Here is a 23,306-nt window from a genome sequence, read left to right as displayed (position 1 = left end):
AGTATCAAAAGGCACATATACATTACTTAATCAACACATACACCAACTTTCAAGACCATGCCACTCATAGTTTTCAAGTTCTGCTCCAAAAACAAAACCTACCCCTAAGACTAACCTGAGAGACTAAGTCTGAAATTGTTTCAATGGAAATTTGAAAAATTTAAATTTCTCAAATTTCTTAATATGAAAAAGCACATCTACATCACCTTGTTAACATGTACACCAAGATTCAAATCCGTATCATGAATAGTTTTGGATATATGCTCCGGAAACGAACATTTCTCTTAGAAATGAAGTCAAAATCTATTTTTTATGTAAAAATTTGAAAAATACTTTTTTTTTTTTCAAAAAAATCCAAAATAGCAAAAGGCACCAGTTCACATGTTGCTTGATATGTATACAAAGTTTCATGAAGATATCTTCAGTAGTTTTAAAAAATATCGCCCGGAAACGAGAACGTGACCGGACGGATGGACAAAACCCATTTTTAGATCCCCCGAGAATAAAATGGTGAGTCAAATAAATAAAGCACTGCCTTGTTTATCATGTTTGGATTTGAACTGAAGATTTCCTTTTGACTCACCCTCACACTATTAGAGTCATCTTTCATGTTCAAGAAGTTAAACACACTTCTTCACTTGTGTGATGAGCTGACATTAAACCATACTCGTCTCCACACTAGCCTCCAGATCTTGTACGTTTCGATAATAATGTACATTTCTATAATCACTAATGTATGTATATTGTTATAAGTGCTGCATAAATCAAAGTTTAATTAATATACATATCAGGACCTCAAATTCAATTACCATAAAGCAACATACATCTTCTTTTATAATGCATATGTCCAAATTACTCAATTCTGATTGGTCAATCAAGGAGGGCTTTTTTTTCTTAACATGGGGCCGTATTTCTGAAATGCTATTAGCTAGTTCGTTGCTTGGTTACAGTTACAAAAATTAGCAAATTTTATCAACAAAATGGCTGACTCTGCTGACTCAGCAATGCCATGTTTCGCTATGTTTGACAAAGAAATGATAAACCAATTGAAATCTGCAAGCGAAAATGAAAATACCAAAAAAAGTAAGAATTTTTGGCTTTCCGTGTTTAAGAAATGGGCCGCAGAAAGACAAATAAACGACTCTCTAGTGGCATATGAATGCTGCGAGTTAGACAAGGTGCTATTGCAGTTTTATGCAGAAGTGAGGAAAGAAAACGGGGAAAACTATGAACCAGACTCTCTTAAAGTAATGCAGGCAGCATTGGATTGGCACCTGAGACTAGAGAAATATCCAGGATCAATCCTGAAAGATGCAAATCCTCATGTCGTGTTGCCGTGTCATGATAAAAGACGCTTTACAAACTGATTCAAACGTGCAAGATAGTCTCGCTCCCTGATTGGTTCAGAAAACGTGAATGACAAATGTTGTGAACTTGAATGGCTTCCCAAGTATGAATTTGGCCCTATATATTATAAACAAGTAATCGTATGGCTCCTCGTAAAATTAAGGATCAATTTCACTCATGATTTCAAAGTTTTGAAATTACCCGAGTCACAAAATCACTCATGAAATTAATCCTTAATTTTATTCGGCCCCATACGATTACCTATACTAATAGCCATTGTGCATGAGAACTCGGTCCTTCAGAGTAAGTAAGTAAATAAATACATACAAGGGTTCTGAAATAAAGGAGCAGAAAAGAAATGAAAGGCATTTTAATTCTACTTTGTTCCATTTCAAAAGAAACAAGCTGTTAATTTAAAACCCTGAAGCAGCTACCGACAAGAGGTTAAAATAACCTTCACCGATGGACTCGTTTTGAAAAACGTGATTTTGGACTTGTTCAGCAGCACAATGCTCTTTGTCTCATGAGGAGCTCGAGACACCGCAATAAAATTTAGGTTTATTACACGAGTAGCATTGTACACGAGTAATATTCCACAGAAAATCCTATGTAACTGCCATTTTAGATGAAAGTGTAATGGTGACTGTTTTAGTGAGACATTCAGAAATGCAGCGTTTCTCAGAACAGTACTGATGACAAAACCAGACTGATATTAGCGTCTGCTAAACATCATAAATCTGAAAGTACTGATTAGTGAGTTTAAGTCTAGTTTGTGATGCGTGCTCATGCAGTACCAGAAGCAGCCAGCAGGGGTAGACATTGAGCTCTACGTGACATGCTGCAGGATGCTCAACTCTGACAACACGTTTGACTCCTTCAGTAGGTCACAATGACTCACTCTCTCTCTCTCTCTCACACACACTTCCTCTAAATTAATTCCTGCAAAGCTGCAACACTGCAGCATCAAGCTTCTGCTTCAACACCTGCACCAGCTCACGTTCAGCGTCTCCGTGAGCTGGATCATACGTTCAAGCACAAGCAACAAGAAAACCTACAGATCCAGTCAAACTGCATACGCATTAAGAAGCATTTTAACTGTCAATCAATCAACATCAGCTTATGGATTTATGGTCGTTCGCAAGAGCTGAGAGAAAATGAACCACCTTTACAAGCTTTCTGCGGATTCGTATTGGCCGCCGTGCGTGAATGATCCAAACGCAGGTTTTGTCGTGGAATGCGTTTGTCCAGCTGCCATGTGCTCGCGACACAGCAAACGAAACCTCCACACAACATCTCTTTACTCCACAATTTCATCATGATGTTCAGGGAAGCCAGACCAACATCATCTACACATGCAACATGCTGAGGCCAGAACCTTGGAGGAGTTTAATTTTGGACAAAATGGCCATGTTTTCCAATGAGATTTTAGTCTAATGTACTAGCTGGACAGGATAAGATTGTGTTTTAACTCGGGCTGTCGAAGTTAACACGATAATAACGCATGAATACAAATTCCTTTTAACGGCACTAATTTTTTCGACGTGCGATTAATACGTACACATTCTGTGCCCCTCCTCTGTAGCTTGGGAAATCAGGAAGTGACGTAGCAGGATCAAGTGATGTAGCAAGTAGCTGGTCAGCCTAAGTCATGATAAAGTGCACTTATGTACAGAATCAACTTACAGTGGTGCTTGAAAGTCTGTGAACCCTTTAGAATTTTCTATATTTCTGCATAAATATGACCTAAAACATCATCAGATTTTCACACAAGTCCTAAAAGTAGATAAAGAGAACCCAGTTAAACAAATGAGACAAAAATATTATACTTGGTCATTTATTTATTGAGGAAAATGATCCAATATTACATATCTGTGAGTGGCAAAAGTATGTGAACCTCTAGGATTAGCAGTTAATTTGAAGGTGAAATTAGAGTCAGGTGTTTTCAATCAATGGGATGACAATCAGGTGTGAGTGGGCATCCTGTTTTATTTAAAGAACAGGGATCTATCAAAGTCTGATCTTCACAACACGTTTGCGGAAGTGTATCATGGCACGAACAAAGGAGATTTCTGAGGACCTCAGAAAAAGCGTTGTTGATGCTCATCAGGCTGGAAAAGGTTACAAAACCATCTCTAAAGAGTTTGGACTCCACCAATCCACAGTCAGACAGATTGTGTACAAATGGAGGAAATTCAAGACCATTGTTACCCTCCCCAGGAGTGGCCGACCAACAACAATCATTCCACGAGCAAGGCGTGTAATAGTTGACGAGGTCACAAAGGACCCCAGGGTAACTTCTAAGCAACTGAAGGCCTCTCTCACATTGGTTAATGTTAATGTTCATGAGTCCACCATCAGGAGAACACTGAACAACAATGGTGTGCATGGCAGGGTTGCAAGGAGAAAGCCACTGCTCTCCAAAAAGAACATTGCTGCTCGTCTGCAGTTTGCTAAAGATCACACGGACAAGCCAGAAGGCTATTGGAAAAATGTTTTGTGGACAGATGAGACCAAAATAGAACTTTTTGGTTTAAATGAGAAGCGTTATGTTTGGAGAAAGGAAAACACTGCATTCCAGCATAAGAATCTTATCCCATCTGTGAAACATGGTGGTGGTAGTATCATGGTTTGGACCTGTTTTGCTGCATCTGGGCCAGCACGGCTTGCCATCATTGATGGAACAATGAATTCTGAATTATACCAGCAAATTCTAAAGGAAAAATGTCAGGACATCTGTCCATGAACTGAATCTCAAGAGAAGGTGGGTCATGCAGCAAGACAACGGCCCTAAGCACACAAGTTGTTCTACCAAAGAATGGTTAAAGAAGAATAAAGTTAATGTTTTGGAATGGCCAAGTCAAAGTCCTGACCTTAATTCAACTGAAATGTTGTGGAAGGACCTGAAGTGAGCAGTTCATGTGAGGAAACCCACCAACATCCTAGAGTTGAAGCTGTTCTGTATGGAGGAATGAGCTAAAATTCCTCCAAGTGGGTGTGCAGGACTGATCAACAGTTACCGGAAACGTTTAGTTGCAGTTATTGCTGCACAAGGGGGTCACACCAGATACTGAAAGCAAAGGTTCACATACTTTTGCCACTCACAGGTATGGATTATTTTCCTTAATAAATAAATGACTAAGTATAATTTTGTCGTCTCATTTGTTTAACTGGGTTCTCTTTATCTACTTTTAGGACTTGTGTGAAAATCTGATGATGTTTTAGGTCATATTTATGCAGAAATATAGAAAATTCTAAAGGGTTCACAAACTTTCAAACACCACTGCAGATTGTTGCATTCGGACTGTTTAGATAAAATGTGTATTGTTTTTTTTTTATATGCTTTTGATGGTCCAGAGGGGAGAAAAGACGATGTGTTAAGGTCCACGTGTGTGAGCGCACAGGCTGCACACTGGAGTGAGAGTCTGTTTTATTCTGAGAAATTTGCATGATGTAGGAGTTTATAAATGCAGTTTTTTCTCATGAATATACTGTACTGTATATTCACCAGCAATGATGGGAATAACGGCGTTAGAAATAAACGGCGTTATTTTTTTTAGTAACGAGTAATCTAACTAATTACTTTTTACATCATTATACCGCCGTTCCCGTTACTTACAATAAAATGCTATGCGTTACTTTATTAAAGCTGTTTTCTTCTGGCACGCTGCTCGTTCAGCCTTTCTTTACTCTGCTTTAGCGTGGGGCGGGGGAGATGCGAGACAACAGCATAGTAAGCCAATCAGAGTAGATTTGGACAGTGATGAGAATAAGAATAACGGCGTTAGAAATAAACGGCGTTATTTTTTTTTTTAGTAACGAGTAATCTAAGTCGCATACCAGTTTGATTTATTTAATATGCACTATGATGAGTCTATATACATACATTTTATTATTTATTTATTTTTTGGTACATTGCTTGACATGCATAATTTCATTTTTGACTCGTGTGATAGCCAGTTGCAGCTCGTTTAAGTGAATAAATATCAACAGTTCTAAAACATTCAGAAACTGAGTTTTATTCTATCATTAGTAACATAATTTTAATAACTACAAAAATATATTAAATTTGATAGATGTCTTATCTCACATTGTCCCACAAAAATATTAATACAGTGTAGATAACACTACTAATTGGTTCTGTTAAGTGTCCATTTCAGTCATTAAACACATTTAACATTCACTTTTATTATGATTACACTAATTGAATTAGATTTTTTTTTGGGGGGGGGGGTAACACAAAATGTAACGGAATAATTACTTTCCCTGGTAATTAGTTACTATTATGACAAAGTAACTCAGTTACTAACTCAGTTGCTTTTTGGGAAAAGTAACTCGTAACTATAACTAATGACTTTTTGAAAGTAACGTGCCCAACACCGTTCACCACTGAGTTTTTGCATTTTACTGGCAAACATCTTTATGAGCAATATGGCTTAACAAATGAATTTATTTGGGTTTTGTTTTTTCTTTATTTAAAGATAACCACTACTGTTGTCCAGAGTCCACATCAGAGTTTGTTTAATTTATTGCATAGTTTGAGGCTGGAAGTTAAGGACAGAACTAGAGGAAAATACTCTATTGTTTTGCTCACACTGAATTGTGCGAGACCCTCTAAATGACGACATTAACACTGCTTTATTTTTTAAATGCAGTGGGGGAATAAAATATTCACAAAAATAATTTTTGCTGTGTCCAGGCTTATCCTTCCTGACCTGTTCACATACCTTTGTATAAAGCAAGCAGATTTGTCCACTCCCACTGCGCAACAATTTGACAAGCATCCCTTTAAAGCAGGGGTGGGCAATTATTTTTTTTTCCATGGGGCCACATGAGAAACAGAAAATTTTGTGGAGGGCTGGACCAAAAGGCTGAACTAAATTCTGCATAATATTAACTGTATTTCTTTATATAAAGCAGTAAATAACATTGTTTTTATAAACTGGTAAGAGTATGGAAAAAACAAGGTTGCCTTACAAAAAAAAAAAAAAAAGTCATTTATTCAATCAAATTTCCCAAAACAATGGTTAACAAAATGTGAACGTTTGTACCATTTTTTTTCAGTCACATTCACCCCAAAACACAATAAAGACATCACAATATTGTCTTTCTACTCCAAATATCAAGCAAGATACATATTATAATAATGATGCCCACATTTGTAGTCTAATCACCTCATTTGGTGTTTTTCAGTTTTTTATTTGTTCAGTGAGAGAAATCTCGTCTCTGTTGGTCTTTAACGAGTGCATCAGAGTCAGGTTGAATGTCTGAGGTGGAGATGCGAAGCACAGCTGACAGATGATCATCAGTCGATTCGGTGTAGGAATCAGATCTACAGATCGGCTCGGGCTCCGGCGCCTGCTGGTGACGTCACACTATGTGATTGGCCTGGACAAATTACGGAAGTAGTTATCGCGGGATTAGGTTTAGTGGGATTTCATGTCATGTTCATGTCGCGCGCATTGCGTTTTGTTGAACACAACTTCAAAATAAAAGCAATGCACATTCAGTCCATGCATGAGGTAAAATTAGAAAATACGTTCATTTTGTAATTTCTAATTAACCTTACGCGGGCCGGTCAGAATGAACCAAAGGGCCGGATGCGGCCCGCGGGCCATAAAATGCCCAGGTCTGCTTTAAAGTATACAGTATTTAGAACAGATTAAAAAAAAAAAAGGGATTCATTTGCAATTAATCGTGAGTTAACTATGGACAACAATGCGATTAAATATTTTCATCGATAGACAGCCCTAGTTTTAACATCCATCTGTTAAAGCTAGACTGTCGTTCAAATTTTTCAAGTGTAGGTCATAAAAATAATTTTCTCTGACACCCAATTATTTTTCTTCAGTGGACTAAAAGCTACTCAATTTGAATCACAGACTTCCAATTTTATTAGGTTTTTTTTTTTTTTTAAATAGAACAATTAATTGGGGGCGTCGTGGCTCAACTGGATAAGGCACCATACCATAAATCCGGGGACCCAGGTTTGATTCCGACCCGAGGTAATTTCCCGATCCCTCCCCATCTCTCTCTCTCTCTCCAGCTCGTTTCCTGTCTCTACACTGTCCTATCCAATAAAGGTGGAAAAAGCCCAAAAAAAATCTTTAAAAAAAAAAATAGAACGATTAATTAATTTAGCACCACTTGGCCCTAAATTCTCTGCTATTTTATCCTGCTTCACCATGACCCAATTCAAGATACGCCATCACGCGGTGGGCTTTCCCTGCTCACGCAGGGCATTGTGGGATACAAATTTGAAACAGGAGAGAACAATGGGGGACGTGAATGTGCGAATGAAACGTGAAAGACCGACTACAGCAGGGGTGCCCAAAACGTCGATCGTGATCAACCAGTCGATCGCAGCAGTAGAAAAAAATTACATAAATTAACGTGCTACCAATCCGAGATCATACACACGTCATCACACATGCGCGTTCAAACGCACTGCTCCAAAACTCATGACCTCGTTAGCCTTCCAATTTATATCGACTTTCGAAGGGGTATAAAAAATGAGTGAGGGAGCCGGACCAAGTAAGAAACGAAAAACTTAGCACTTCCATGTGGAATGGGAGGAGGAATTTTTTCTTCATTATGTCACATTCGAAGTGCGTGTGTCTGATCTGTCAACCTACTATTGCTGTTCCAGAGAAAGGAAATGTGGTGAGGCATTTTCGGACTGTTTATAAAAACTACAACACTGACTTTCCTCCAAAAAGTCAGCTGAGAAAGAGAAAGGTGAAGGAACTAAAAATCACACTTATTAACTAAAGTTTGAAGCTGACCACACAGACAAAGAAAAAGCCTTCTGGAGGAAAGCTGTATGGTCAGATAAGACAAAGATTGAGTTGTTTGGCCACAATGACCACCATGTACAGAGGAACACTGTACCAGCTGGTGGTGGTGGTAGGATCATCATGCTCTGCGGCTGTTTTGCTGCCATTGGAACTGGTTCATTGCACAAAGTGGATGGAATAATGAAGGAGGAGGACTACCTTAGAATTCTTCAGCATAAACCATCAGAAACTTGAACACGACTTGGGAGTTACAACAGGACAATGAACCCAAACACACGTCAGAGCTGGTTGTGTAGGATAAAGCAGGCTAACATTAAGCTTAAAACAAGTCCTGACTTCAACTCTATTGAAAATATATGGACCGTGCTTATAAGTCGAGCTCATGCCAAAAAAAAAAAAAAATTTTAATTAAACTCTACCAATTCTACCATGAAGAGTTGTGAAATATCCAACCAGAATTCTGCCAGAAGCTTGTTCATGGTAAACAAAAATGTTTGGTTAAGGTGAATCTTGCGAAGAGACATTTTACCCAAATATGAGGTGTGCTGTATGTATATTTTCGACCATGTGTTGATTTCAGAAAACCCAAAGAAAATTAAAACTTGTGCACCAAATTCTAGTGTTTTTTTTTTTTAATTAAAGATGTATGCTGTACAATCATTCTAAATATTGCCATGACATTCATATCCAAGATGACATTCATGTCACTGTATGTAAACTTCTGACCAAAACTGTACGTGGACGTCCTGAAGTCAGCCCGGGAAAACGTAGAGGGCACCAGCGACCACTCGTAGTGATGAAAAGCACAAATGCACACGCGCGCCTGAAGCAAGCCAATCAGAATCGCTGTTACAGGTCAGCAAGAAAAACAAAATGGCGATCACAGGGGAGGCCAGGAGAAGATGCTGGTCTTATTTTTTGTCATTTACTTGCCTGAAAATCATTTTTGTGCTTAAAGAACCTGACCATAGGTGTGTCCGAATGGGGCTCATATCATCTCTAGCCGCTTTATCCTGTTCTACAGGGTCGCAGGCAAGCTGGAGCCTATCCCAGCTGACTACGGGCGAAAGGCGGGGTACACCCTGGACAAGTCGCCAGGTCATCACAGGGCTGACACATAGACACAGACAACCATTCACACACGCATTCACTGTGGGGGAAACCGGAGCACCCGGAGGAAACCCACGCGGACACGGGGAGAACATGCAAACTCCGCACAGAAAGGCCCTCGTCGGCCACGGGGCTCAAACCCGGACCTTCTTGCTGTGAGGCGACAGCACTAACCATGACCCCACCGTGCCGCCCCTCCGAATCGGCCTAACTCGCCAAAATATTTCTGCCCGAGCGCCTTAGTCGGGAAAATCGGGCATTTGGGCAACGCCTGGCGTTGAGGCTTGGCAGGGATAGTGCTCTAGGACCATTCGGCCATGGAGGATTACATCACGAACTGATGTTCTGTAACATCATCAGTACACAGTGGCACCACACCGTGGCTGTGGAAACACTACCTGAAGCTGGTACGCCAATGACCAGCTTAGATTCTTAAAACACGCTCAAACTCGGTTCAACATACACAAACAGACAGGTGCCTCTATCGGCTTCAGCCAAAGACTGATCCAAGAACAAATTTTTTTTTTAAGACAGGCAGTCTCATCACTTGATCTAACCTGGCTGCTTTTCACTCATCTCTGCCAAGTTTGTTAGCAAGCTACTACAACATGTATACACGAGTATGTCCTTCTGTCAGCGTGCACCCGTGTGTGAGAACACACTCACCAGTCCTGCAGTTAGAGACGGAGCAGACTGACCCAGTGTCTGGTTCCTCATGCGGATGAGGTTATTTGCTTCTCCTGCCTGCTGATGCCAGGTCAACTGACTCACACCGCTGTGCATGCTGCTGGACAGAGGCAAGAGCTGCTTCCCTAACACACAGACAGATATTCGCTCAGAAACAGCAAATCAAAAATGGTGCTCAGCAGTTATGTTCTATATTGTGAAATTATCTTGAAAGCAGGTCTTGAAGCCACAGTATTTCTATGCTTCTCAGTTAATGCATTATCATCATAACTACATTTATAATGGTGAGGGCGGTTATGTCTCGTTCCCGGCAGAAAAGTATTTTTGCACTTGGGCGAGTGGGTTGTATAATGATGTCTGGGATGATGATGTATTTTGAGCGACCTTATTGGTGCAGGAGTCTAACTAAGTATTGGTGGGTGTCCTTTCCGTTGGTAAATAACTCGAGATGCACTTAAACATGTAATTAGAACTTTTATATAACAGAAGATGTCTTTAGTCTTTATGCCTTGTTCACAACAGAAATATTCATTATTCAAGGGGGGGGGGGGGGGGGGTGATGATGATGATGATGTCTTCAACGGGTCTTAGGACTAGATCTCCAAGTGTGCTTTGAGAAAATGAGGCGCGCGTGTGTGTGTGCCATACCAGTTAGGCCGGCAGCCATGCTGCTACGGTGGGCCCGGCTCTCATCCTGGCTGTGTTGCCGCTGGAGTTTGGTCTTTCCTGCAGCAGTGGATAAGTCAGGGTTACTCAGCTTTCGAAAGAGCAGGGCAGGCTGCACCATTGCCTCCTTCTACACGAGAGAGAGAGAGAGATTGGTGAAATAATACCCTTTCTTCTTCTTTCAGCTGTTCCTGAACAGCAGATAACATCCCTCTGTCTCCTCCTATATCTTTGCTCTTCCTCTTTTCCTTCTACCTGGCATCTCCAGCACTCTTTTCCCAATATACCCTGGATCTCTCCTCTGTACGAGTCCAAACCATCGCAGTCTCGCCTCTCTCACTTTGTCTCCAAGCTGCCCTACAAGTCCTGTCCCTCAAATATATTCGTTTCTGATCCTGTCCAACTTCGTCACTCCCAATGCAAATCTCAGCATCTTCAACTCCGTTACTTGCAGTTTAGTGCCACTGTATCCAAACCATACAATATCGCTACTCTTCCTACTGTCTTATACACTTTCCCTTTCACTCTTGCTGGCAACCTTCGGTCACAAATCACTCCTGACATCCTCCTCTCCTCCATCCATCCATCCATTCCAACCTGCTTGCACTCTCTTCTTCATTCACTATTACTTTGTATAGTTAACCCGAGATATTTATACACAAATAATACCAAAAAGTGATCAAACAAAAACAGTAAAATTGCATTGACCGGATGAACTCTACCAAGTAGACCAGACAGACCGCAAAACACAGTCATTGGTGCAACAACAGTTATTCATTCATTTATGAAGAATTCAAATGATTAGTCAGGAATGATCATGACTTCACTCAAAGTCATCCTTCATTTCATGGGCGGCACAGTGGTGTAGTGGTTAGCACGGTCGCCTCACAGCAAGAAGGTTCTGGGTTTGAACCCAGCGGCTGGAGAGGGCCTTTCTGTGTGGAGTTTGCATGTTCTCCCTGTGTCTGCGTGGGTTTCCTCCGGGTGCTCCGGTTTCCCCCACAATCCAAAAGACATGCAGCGGCCTTGGGCTGAAGTGCCTTTGAGAAAGGTACCGAACCCCTGACTGCTCCCCGGGCGCTCTGGGCTGCCCATCGCTCTGGGTGTGTGCGCGCACGCGTGTGTTCACTGCTTCAGATGCAGAGGATGAATTTCACTGTGCTTGAAGTGTGCATGTGATGAATAAAGGTTTCTTCATGTTATACATTGTGGTTTCACTGCAGCTGTTTTGCTGTATTCATTCAAGAAACATGGATCATCTCAGTGGAAAGTATAACTTACGACGTGTTTTGTGTCAGAAAATACAAGCGCAGGTTTCATTCGGATTACATTACGTCTCACAATGTACTGTATGTGATAGCATCCATCCATCCATTATCTGTAACCGCTTATCCTGTGCAGGGTCAGGGGCAAGCTAGAGCCTATCCCAGCTGACTATGGGTGAGACGTGGGGTACACCCTGGACAAGTCACCAGGTCATCGCAGGGCTGAGACACAACCATTCACACTCACATTCACACCTACAGTCAATTTAGAGCCACCAATTAGCCTAACCTGCATGCCTTTGGACTGTGGGGGAAACCGGAGCACCTGGAGGAAACCCACAAAGACACAGAAAGGCCCTCATCGGCCACTGGGGTTGAATCCAGAACCTTCTTGCTATGAGGCGACAGTGCTAACCACTACACAACCGTCCCGCCCCGGTATGTGATAATTCTGATTTAGTCTTTTCCTGGTAACGTGTTATTTAAAGGGTACCTTTGAGAAAAAATAATTCAAGAGCAACTAGATAAATATTTTATAAAGCAATGCTGGATCATTTACACAAGTTTCAAAACGTGCAAGATGATATTGGACGTTTGACACAACTTTGGACATGGAAGCTAGAACACCAACCATCATTTAAGATAAAGAGTTCAGGGACTTTGGGCTTTTTTGACAGTGAAACTGGCCAATAAATGGACAAGAAATGTTAAATCATTGTTAAAATCATTTTACAAAAAATTAACACACTTACTGGACATATCTTTGTCAATGTGAGACTCATTTGACATTTCAGTTGAGACTGATACACCTGTTGCATATCCCTGAATTAATTATATTTTTTTCTGTGTGTGAAAAATAAATGAACTTCCATGCGTAAAAAAAATATCCAACTACAATAAATGCATACATTTTTTACAATACACAATGTTAATTGGGTGTAGTGGTTAGCGCTGTCGCCTCACAGCAAGAAGGTCCGGGTTCGAGCCCCGTGGCCGGCGAGGGCCTTTCTGTGTGGAGTTTGCATGTTCTCCCCGTGTCCGCGTGGGTTTCCTCCGGGTGCTCCGGTTTCCCCCACAGTCCAAAGACATGCAGGTTAGGTTAACTGGTGACTCTAAATTGACCGTAGGTGTGAATGTGAGTGTGAATGGTTGTCTGTGTCTATGTGTCAGCCCTGTGATGACCTGGCGACTTGTCCAGGGTGTACCCCGCCTTTCGCCCGTAGTCAGCTGGGATAGGCTCCAGCTTGCCTGCGACCCTGTAGAACAGGATAAAGCAGCTAGAGATAATGAGATGAGAGACAATGTTAATTGGGTGAAACCACTCCAATCAATGCACGAGCTGGTGCGCGTGCCCGAGACTGGCACTACAAAGCCACCCTGGCCTCCGTATTTCGGGTCCTTTGACCCAGGAACCCGCAAGTCCTGCAGTAAACAAATAGTGAAGCAACGGGAAAATGCAGCTCTCGCCTATGCAATCACAGATACATAAAATAAAGACCTGAACTTAACTTGTGCGTGTGTGCTGTTATATGATTACTGTAACTGTGTATGGTCAGAAAAGACGATAGATAAGCGTAACCGTTGCACAATAACGCTACCCACGTGTGCACCGAAAAAGTTATTTAGCTGCTGGCTAAATAACTGCTAAATAGCTGCTGGACCTCAATCTGCAGAGCTCTGTCTCACAATCTGTATGCAGCCGGCCGGATGGTTTTCTATTGCAATCGCGTGGCCACTTCAGGTAGCCCCGTATGCATTCGTTTAATGGTCTTCTGCATGTTAAATAGTTACAAAATTATAATAAAACGAATACTTTACGATTTATTTGGTGTATACTGATGTTTTTTTTCTTTTTTGGCCAAGGGAAGGGTGGCAGGCCAGAATTATAACGTGGCGGTGCGGCACATTAAAAGCGCCCGTGGGCGTCGTGGCTCAGGTGGATAAGGCGCCATACCATAAATCCGTGGACCCGGGTTCGATTCCAACCCGAGGTCATTTCCCAAGCCTTCCCCCTCTCTCTCTCGCGCTCATTTCCTGTCTCTAAACTGTCCTATGCAATAAAGGTGAACAAAAAGCCCCCCCAAAAAATCTTTTATATAAAAAAAAAGCGCCCGTGGAGAACACTGGAACTGATTAAGATGCTCTGCTGCTGTCATTCTTTATATCCATGTTTTCCAAGTTGTTTTTACGAACAGCACTTTGAGAAAGTTGTAAAGGTACACACCGTGCTTCATAAGAGAACGCCAAGTTCATAAGTCTGGCATATGAGGCTTCATACATTCACAGAATCAGAATGACTTGATGAAACTTTTTCGGTAGTCTAATGACATTGTGAAAAACTCCAAGTTGATTCAAAAACAACCATGCATTGTTCAAAACGAGGTTTGGCGTGCACCATGCATGCCACACGCTGAACAAAATTCCTTCATAAATCACACTGAATGAGTCAGACTTTTATTTCACAAATGCTGCCAAAGTTCAGTACATGGGCAGGAAAATACATGCCAGAATGACAGACTGTTTATTCCCAACATTAATCTTATGACTGAAAAAACAGTGGCACTCTCAGGCAGACTTTATCTAATGCAAAAGATTTCTGGCTACATTGTCTCTGTGGAAAAACTAAAAATCTGCGATTTGCACTAAAGGCGGCTTGAGTGATTTTAAGTGTTGTGTTTCAAATACATAAACACTTTGGCCGATCTACAAAAGAATCTACAAGATAACTGCTGCTTATTTAACATTTCACATCTGGATAAGCAGTCAGAGAACACGATCCCTGAGAACCTACTTCCACACATGTAAAAACATTCAAAATTCATTTGTCAGTAGTGAATGGTAACAAATACCACTCGTCATGAAAATCAGTCATAACCAAAACACAGGATTATAGAGCGGAGGAAGTGACGAAAGACAAAACCAGAGATGGCCTGGGTATAACGGGCGTCAAATGGTATTTCAGTTTTAAACTGTGGAACAGTACACATTTTTCCACACCCTCAGTGGGTAATCATTTGTTTAAAGAAGGCGCAGTAACCAAAACACATCATCAGTCCATGAAGCTTCTCATAACTGTCGTGAAAACATGCCAGAAACAAACAAAAGAATAACAGTGTTTTATTTCTATCCAGACCTTTCAGGCTTTTGTTTGAAGGTACGCAGTCGTCTAACTTCGTCGGTAGATGTTAACATTAACGTATTCGGCTGAACAGATTAAATAATGCAGTCGACAAGAAATCAAATTTCTCCCTCTGCCCCACTTGTATTATTGGACATGGTGACTGTTTTCCCCATCTTCCTTTTGTTCTCCAATTAACTCAGTAACCCGGGCGCCTGGAACAAGCACATTTCATATTCAGGACATTAGCTTTTAATGCACCCCAGGCCTCCTCACCCAACATCAGTACCTGACTTCACTAATGCTCTTGTGGTTGAATGGATAAAAATCCCCACAGCCACACTCCATAATCTAGAGGAATGCCTTCCCAGAAGAGTGGAGGTGATAATAACAGCAAGAAGGGACTAAATCTGGAATGTGAGGAGCAACAATCACGTCTGTTGTAGCCAGATATCCACAAACGTTTTGGCCATAAAGTGCACGTTTAAAGGTAATGAGTGACGCACCACCTGCTGCACTACACACATCAGAGATATAATCTGACCAAGTGTAGAACTACAGTGCTGTGCAAAAGTCTTAAGCTCGCGTAAAGAAAGGTAGACCAAAAATGGCTTTAAAATAATCATATCAAATGTTCCAGCATTTCAAAAACAAATACAACAAACAGCAGTAAACCATAATAAATAAATGAAGCTAAGGGTGAGAGACTTGTTGTTAGTTTTAATTAATATTATAGCCAAAAAAAAAAAAAAATTCTGTATAAATATGACCTAAAACATCATCAGATTTTCACACAAGTCCTAAAAGTAGTTATACAAAGACAAATATTATACTTGGTCATTTATTTACTGAGGAAAATGATCCAATATTACATATCTGAGAGCGGCAAAAGTATGTGAACCTTTGCTTTCAGTATCTGGTGTGACCCCCTTGTGCAGCAATAACTGCAACTAAACGTTTGTGGTAACTGTTGATCAGTCCTGCACACCGGCCTGGAGGAATTTTAGCCCATTCCTCCGTACAGAACAGCTTCAGCTCTGGGATGTTGGTGGGTTTCCTCACATGAACTGCTCGCTTCAGGTCCTTCCACAACATTTCGATTGGATTAAGGTCAGGACTTTGACTTGGCCATTCCAAAACATTAACTTTATTCTTCTTTAACCATTCTTTGGTCAAACGACTTGTGTGCTTAGGGTCATTGTCTTGCTGCATGACCCACCTTCTCTTGAGATTCAGTTCATGGACAGATGTTCTGACATTTTCCTTTAGAATTCGCTGGTATAATTCAAAATTCATTGTTCCATCAATGATGGCAAGCTGTCCTGGCCCAGATGCAGCAAAACAGGCCAAAACCATGATACTACCACCACCATGTTTCACAGATGGGATAAGGTTCTTATGCTGGAATGTAGTGTTTTCCTTTCTCCAAACATAACGTTTCTCATTTAAACCAAAAAGTTCTATTTTGGTCTCATCCATCCACAAAACATTTTTCCAATAGTCTCATTTGTTTAACTGGGTTCTCTTTATCTACTTTTAGGACTCGTGTGAAAATCTGATGATCTTTTAGGTCATATTTATGCAGAAATATAGAAAATTCTAAAGGGTTCACAAACTTTCAAGCACCACTGTAACTCGAACACACACACACACATTTAGATTTACTGCTGTATTTGAATATTAACAGCAGACCGAACAGTTAGGCCTATTTAAAATAAATAAAAATTCAAATGGTTACAACTCAATTGCAATGAGCCTCGACTAGGTCTAACGTTAGTTCATACTACTAACAATAGTCATACTAATCGTGTTAATCATGAATATTAGTCTGGGATATTAAATGTTAGATTAGATATCATCTAATATGTTAATGTTAACATTAGTGAGCAGATTTTTGAGAGAGCTACAGGACTGTGCAAAAGTCTTAGGCACATGTAAAGAAACGCTGGAGACCACAAATGGCTTAAAAATAATGAAATATTTCTAAATAAATAAATAAAACACCACTATAAAGGTCAGTAAGCAGTAATGCATGGGGGAAAAAAAAGGTAGTCTCCAGTACAATGAGTGCAGTTTTATAAGGAAATGAGCTATAGGGGGTGGCAGAGTGGTGCAGTGGTTAGCACTGTCGCCTCACAGCAAGAAGGTTCTGGGTTCGAGCCCAGTGGCTGACAGGGGCCTTTCTGTGTGGAGTTTGCATGTTCTCCCAGTGTCCGCGTGGGTTTCCTCCGGGTGCTCCGGTTTCCCCCACAGTCCAAAGACATGCAGGTTAGGTTAACTGGTGACGCTAATGGCCCTTTTCCACTACCCTTTTTCAGCTCACTTCAGCTCGCTTCAGCCCGACATGGCTCGCGTTTCGACTATCTAAGAACAGCACAACTCAGCTCGCTTCAGCCCTGCTCAGCCCCCAAAACTCGCACGGTTTTGGAGTGGGGCTGAAGCGAGCCAAACCGAGCTGAGTGAGTCTGGGGGCGTGAGCAGACACTCCCCTGTGCACTGATTGGTGAGGAGGAGTGTCCTCACATGCCCACACACGCCCCGCGAGCACGCTGGGATCTGTAAACACCGTAAACCCGGAAGAAGGAGAATTACGAATTACGAGAATTATGAAGCCTTATGCGCCTCGCCTCATCTATACGCTCTTGCCAGTATCTGTTGGCGTTGTTGTCGGTGACAACAAGCCACAGCACCAAGACCAGCAACACTAACGACTCCATGTCCTCCATGTTTATTGTTTACTCTCCAGGTCGTGAGACTACCGCTTAAAAGGTCACTGATGTCACCGTTTGCGCCGCATAACGACATCACCTGACGTCCACCCACTTTCGCTAACTCCACCCAATGTGTCCACCCACTTCCAGCCAGCACGGTTCAGCGCAGTTGTAGTCGAAATGCAACTCCAACAGCCCCACTCAGCTCGACTCAGCCCAACTCAGCACGGCACGGCTCAGCCCGACTCAGCCGCGTTGGTAGTGGAAAAGCGGCATAAATTGACCGTAGGTGTGAATGTGAATGGTTGTTTGTCTATGTATCAGCCCTGCGATGATCTGGCGACTTGTCCAGGGTGTACCCCGCCTCTCGCCCATAGTCAGCTGGGATAGGCTCCAGCTTGCCCGCGACCCTGCACAGGATAAGCGGTTACAGATAATGGATGGATGGATGGATGGATGGATGGGCTGTAGGTTTTACTGAGCATCTTACAGAACCAGCCATAGTTCTTCTGGACACTTTGTCACACTCGCTTCTTAATTTTGCACCAAAACCCAGCAGCCTTCATTATGTTTTCTTTTTTAATCTGAAAAGTGCTTTCTTATGTAATACGCTGCTCAGATACAAACTTTTTTTCCTGTAACACTGAATTTTGTTCTGGAAAACAAACATTTGGGACGCTAAAATGTTTCTGTACTGGCTCTATATCTATCACAAAAAGTTTGTCTGAAAAAAAAAAAAGGGTGCCTAAGACTTGTGCACAGTACAATATTTATTTTTGCCTGGAGGTCTAATTAGCATGAACGACTGCTGGAAGAACTTCAGACTCAGGAACACGCAGGTATGTGAAAATACTGACAAAACCCAAGTTCACAGCAAAAAAAAAATACGGTTAAACATATTTCTCGAGAAAGAGAGAGAGAATAAAGATACTAGTCAGCCTTAAATAATATCTTTTACATGCGACGTGAAAACAGAATACCAGAGCTGAAACGCTGGCCAATGATTCTCTCGAGGGTGAAAACACATTGTGCTACATAATCGCATGTGCTTATGTTTCGCTGAGTCTGTAGTCGTGCACTTCTCTCGCTGACTACCTCGCTATACGCGTTCACATTTCATTCGCTAACAATTTTTGGCAGAGCCACTAGGGTTAGTTTGATGTGGCAGCACACTGAAGCTTTTACCTGCCCAGTCTGATGGTGAATAACTTTACTACCTGTCCACTTGTGAGCGCAATAAATCTTAGCATGAATCATTATGAACATTTTTTTCATATTATCAGGTTTCTACACGCAGTGGAGCTACAGTGGTATTCAAGGGCCCGTATTTGAAGGCGTGTGATCTATAACACAGATGTTAAACAGGGCCAGGATTCACAAACCACTTCCTCCCCCTCTTATGAGCCCGTGATCACCCTAAGCCAGACCTGCATCATCTCCATCTCTTATTTAATAGTCTCCTGAGATGACAGAACATCGTTATGGCTTCAACAAAACGTACTGCTTTGGTTACAGAAGGACAAACAAGATGACTTGTCTTGAAGCGGACCATTAAAAAGAATCACAAGAGTAGTCAAGACAATATTCATACTTCACGTCGAGTGGTAAAAATGTTCTGGACCCACAAACACTAACAGACTTCATGATGCGGTTCGTGTTGCCAGTGAAATGCTGTGTTCTTTTAACGGAGGGATGGGAAATGGAAACCAGGCACATCTCCACAACCAGTTACGGTACATCCTCTCTGTGGAGTCAGAAGACTCCAGAACATCTGGATGGCCTGACACACTGCGGCCTTAAAACCCTAGCACACAAGAGTTGTCCAAGAGCGTTTCCACGACTGAGCTGTAACACAAACAAACCCACAGCTGACACATGCTTCAAATATTAGCCTCTTTCTTCCATCAGTTCTGACATCTCCCCTCACTGTCAGAAAAAAAAACATGCAAACGTTCCACAGGTGGTTTTCGTACCTCATCATCATCTTTATCCATGACGGAGTGCGATTTGCGACACTTCTGTTCACAGCCATAATAATTACCCAAGAACTGATATAACCACAAAATTGGTTAGTAAACTACTACTCAGAATTTACGAATTGATTTTCTTTCAGCAGCTTATTTTCGATTACAATTTCACTCAGAGAAACTCTGGGTGTGTCCAAAAACTTAGGCTCAGGCAGCACACATGCATCCTCCACTGTTTTTGCCTCCATTCTAAGGCAAAAAAAAAAATCATGATTCCTGTGTAGCTGTGGACATAAACAGTGACGTTTTTAAAACATGACGAGCACTGAAGTAAACAAGCATCCGAGGAAAATTTTCAATGACTGATGAGCAGATTGAGGTGAGCCAGCTGCTAAGTTACAACCTCAAATCAGAAAAAGATGGAACAGTAGAGCAAATGCATATTTTAAAAAAAAAGGAAGCGATTTCTAAATTTACTTTGACTTGTATTTCATTGCAGACAGTCTGAACTAGGGCTGCACGATATCAGAAAAATATGCGATATTCGATAACATGACTGAATATCTCGATATCGATACGTATCACGATAATTAAATATATAATGTTTTTCTTACCTCTACTCGCCGTTCTGCCCTGTATCTAGCATTTAAAAAAAAACACCCAATGCATCGCTTCCATTCCAACATTATTTTTTATTGGAAAAACATGGCTACACCTGCAATAGTGTCCATCAATCATCTTTAAATCTCTTAATTTTTGTGAGCGCAGCAGAAAATGTCTTAAGTTGAAGTAAACAAAAAACTGAAAACTACATTACATTAAGATAAAGCATTCAAAATGGCAATTTCAGCAGCTCCCGGGAGATGAAGGTGAGCGACACAGATTCACCATAAACTCAAACACAATCTGTTAATAACACATGCGGGTGAGAGAGCAGTGGGGTGTGTGTGTGTGTGTGAGTGAGTGAGTGAGAGAGAGAGAGACAGAGAGCGGTGGCATGTGTGAGTGAGCGAGCAGTAGTGTGTGTGTGAGAGAGTGAGAGCGGTAGTGTGTGTGAGAGAGTGAGAGGTGTTGTGTGTGTGTGTGTGTGTGTGTGTGTGTGTGTGTGTGTGTGTGTGTGTGTGTGTGAGAGAGAGAGAGAGAGAGAGAGAGAGAGAGAGAGCGCGGTTTTATATTTTTATGCTTCTGTACAGCAGTGTTTGTCCCAGTGAGCCGCCCCACCACTGTTTTACAGGTACATGTCTTGCAAAGTACCTGAGTTTGCAGTACATCACCCCTCCTGAATCCAAAGTACTTCCAAATAGCAGACGTGCATTTTTTTTTTTTTTTGGAAACCAGTTCCTCCTCACACAAGTTTGTCTCACCACACTTGCTCCCGCCTTCCGCCATCACCACGAGGCTTTTACTTGTTTTGCAATAGGGGGCGGAGTTATCCCGCGGCGCTTGTTGACATTCAAATGTGATTGGACGGCACAGAAAAATGTGCCTTTTATCGAAATTTAAGTAATTTTTGCGGTATGTGTATCGCAAACTATGATATCGCGATATCGATACTTTTTCGATATATTGTGCAGCCCTAGTCTGAACCCAAGATATTTCATCTTTTGTCTGGTCAACTTCATTTCATTTGTTAATTTACACTCGTTCCTGCATTTCAGGCCGACAACACATTCCAAAACAAAGTTGGGACGGGGGCGATTTAGGTCTAGTAATGAGATAAAACAATGAAATAAAGATGTGATTTGAAACGTGGTGTCAACAGGTGACTGATAATCATGATTTGGTACAAAATCAGTTTCCAGGAAAGGCCTCGTCTTTGAGGGGCAAATCTAGGCCGAGGATCTTCAGTTCGTCAACAAATGTGTGAGGAAATTTATTGAAACATTTAATAACGTTCCTCAAAGAAAGAGAGGAAGGGATTTGGATGCATTTCTCCGTCTATGGTGCAGAATATAAAATTATTCAAGGACCGTGGAAGAAAGGGAAAGTGCGCAAGCCTAATCTGAACACCTGTAATCTCGGAGCCCTCAGATGGCACTGCATCAAGAACCGTCATTGATCTCCGGCTGAAATAACCTCATGGGCTTGAGATTACTTTGGCAAATCTTTGTCAAACACTATAATACAGAGTTACAGCCATAAATGCCAGTTTAAACTTTACTGTGCGAAAATGAAGCCTTATATTAACTGCGTCCAGAAGCACCATCAACTTCTCTGGGCTCGGAGATGGACCATCACATAGTAGAAACGTGTATTGTGGTCAGAAGAATAAATATTCCACATTTTTTTTCTTTGTAAGAAATAGACACTGTCACTACGTTCACACTGCAGGCTGAAGTGACTCAAATCCGATTTTTTCGCCCATATGTGACCTGTATACGATCTTTTATTGACAATATGAACGACACAGATCCGATTTTTTCAAATCCGACCCAGGCCGTTTGGATATGTGGTCCTAATTCCGATTCCTATCCGATCTTTTCATATGCGACTTCAGTCTGAACCACCAGGTCACATTCATCCGACTTACCCGTCATCATCAAGCCACAAACGTCACTATTCTGCGCTGAAGTAGGCGGCGGGTCTCTCAAAAAAAGTTACAACAACATGGCGCATGACATCAATGCGACTCCGCACCCACACGTTCCTTTGAACGGAGGTTGCAGTCACTACCCCGCAGAACGCCTGAGCCAAAACCCTTGCCCTCTTCCTTCTCAACCTCCTCCTTAACATCAGGCTATTGTGCATGTTCTGGCTCCGTCGCAACAACAACTGCATCATCGCCAGGTACTCCATGCTGGCTACTGTCATACACAGGAAACTTTAGGTTACTTCCGTAAACACTGGCCATGCTCACTGCGTGTGACGTCGTCGTATCCTGCAATGCGCATGCGGAACACTTTTAGGTCGCTTTTCGTTCATACTGAGGATCACGTACAAGTCGCATATATTTGTTAATGTGAACGACCTCACAAAAATATCGGATTTCACAAAAAAATTCGGAATTGAGCATTAAGCCTTGCAGTGTGAACGTAGTGTCTGTGCTCCAGGCCAAAGACTGAAAGGACCATCCTGTTACCAACAAGAAAAAAAAAAGCCAGGGTTGTGTCAGTGCCCTTGGCAAAAGGTAACTTACACTTCTAGGGCCAATGATTTTCCGCAATCACAGAAAACGGACAGAAATTACGGAATTTTTATCGTGAAACGGATTTTTGACTGCCAAACGGAATTTTTGGAAAGAATGGTTTTTTAGTACATTTGCGCTTGTATTCATTTTTTCAACATTGCTCGCATGTCCAAGTGTAACTGCCACAGAAGGCTTCTGCATAACTGCCGCTAATGCCCAAGCAGACATGCCTTTCCGGTCAAGGCAGCTCTGTCGGGGATTGTGATCGGCTTGTGGAACACCTAGCCAGCCAATGAGCTGCTTGTTTACGGATTCGCTCCCCGCGTCGCAACCAGAATGGCAACCGCGAAAAAGAAACGAATGCATCCTATCAATAGAGTAACGGCCTCTGAGCGTGCGAAGCAATTTCCAGACGATTTCTACGCTGACAGTGACATTTTTATTTTTTAAATTTTGTGACGACAGCATTGATTTCGTCAGGGTTGACACATGCAAGGACCACCTGAAATCCAAA

At 41.7% G+C, this 23,306-nt stretch overlaps 1 protein-coding gene across 11 annotated transcripts in view; it reads right to left on the bottom strand.

Moving 5' to 3' along the window:
- The window catches only part of mast2 (microtubule associated serine/threonine kinase 2), a 391,407-nt gene that overhangs the window by 281,082 nt on the left and 87,019 nt on the right, over nucleotides 1-23,306 (bottom strand). For 7 of the 11 annotated variants that reach the window (XM_060919978.1, XM_060919988.1, XM_060919981.1 and 4 more), the window contains 2 exons: nucleotides 10,587-10,734; nucleotides 9,918-10,063 (listed from right to left, as the gene is read on the bottom strand). In XM_060919978.1, coding sequence (XP_060775961.1) covers nucleotides 9,918-10,063; nucleotides 10,587-10,734 — 294 coding nt within the window. Of the gene's footprint in view, nucleotides 1-9,917; nucleotides 10,064-10,586; nucleotides 10,735-12,621; nucleotides 12,667-19,671; nucleotides 19,724-20,279; nucleotides 20,421-20,482; nucleotides 20,666-23,306 lie in introns of those variants that run through there. The other 4 variants (XM_060919984.1, XM_060919979.1, XM_060919983.1 and 1 more) reach the window with 4 other exon arrangements.

The sequence above is a fragment of the Neoarius graeffei genome, chromosome 4 (assembly GCF_027579695.1).
Source record: "Neoarius graeffei isolate fNeoGra1 chromosome 4, fNeoGra1.pri, whole genome shotgun sequence".
Taxonomy (NCBI): domain Eukaryota; kingdom Metazoa; phylum Chordata; class Actinopteri; order Siluriformes; family Ariidae; genus Neoarius; species Neoarius graeffei.
Note: the sequence above shows the minus strand (reverse complement) of the source record. Positions and strands in the feature narration are given on the sequence as shown.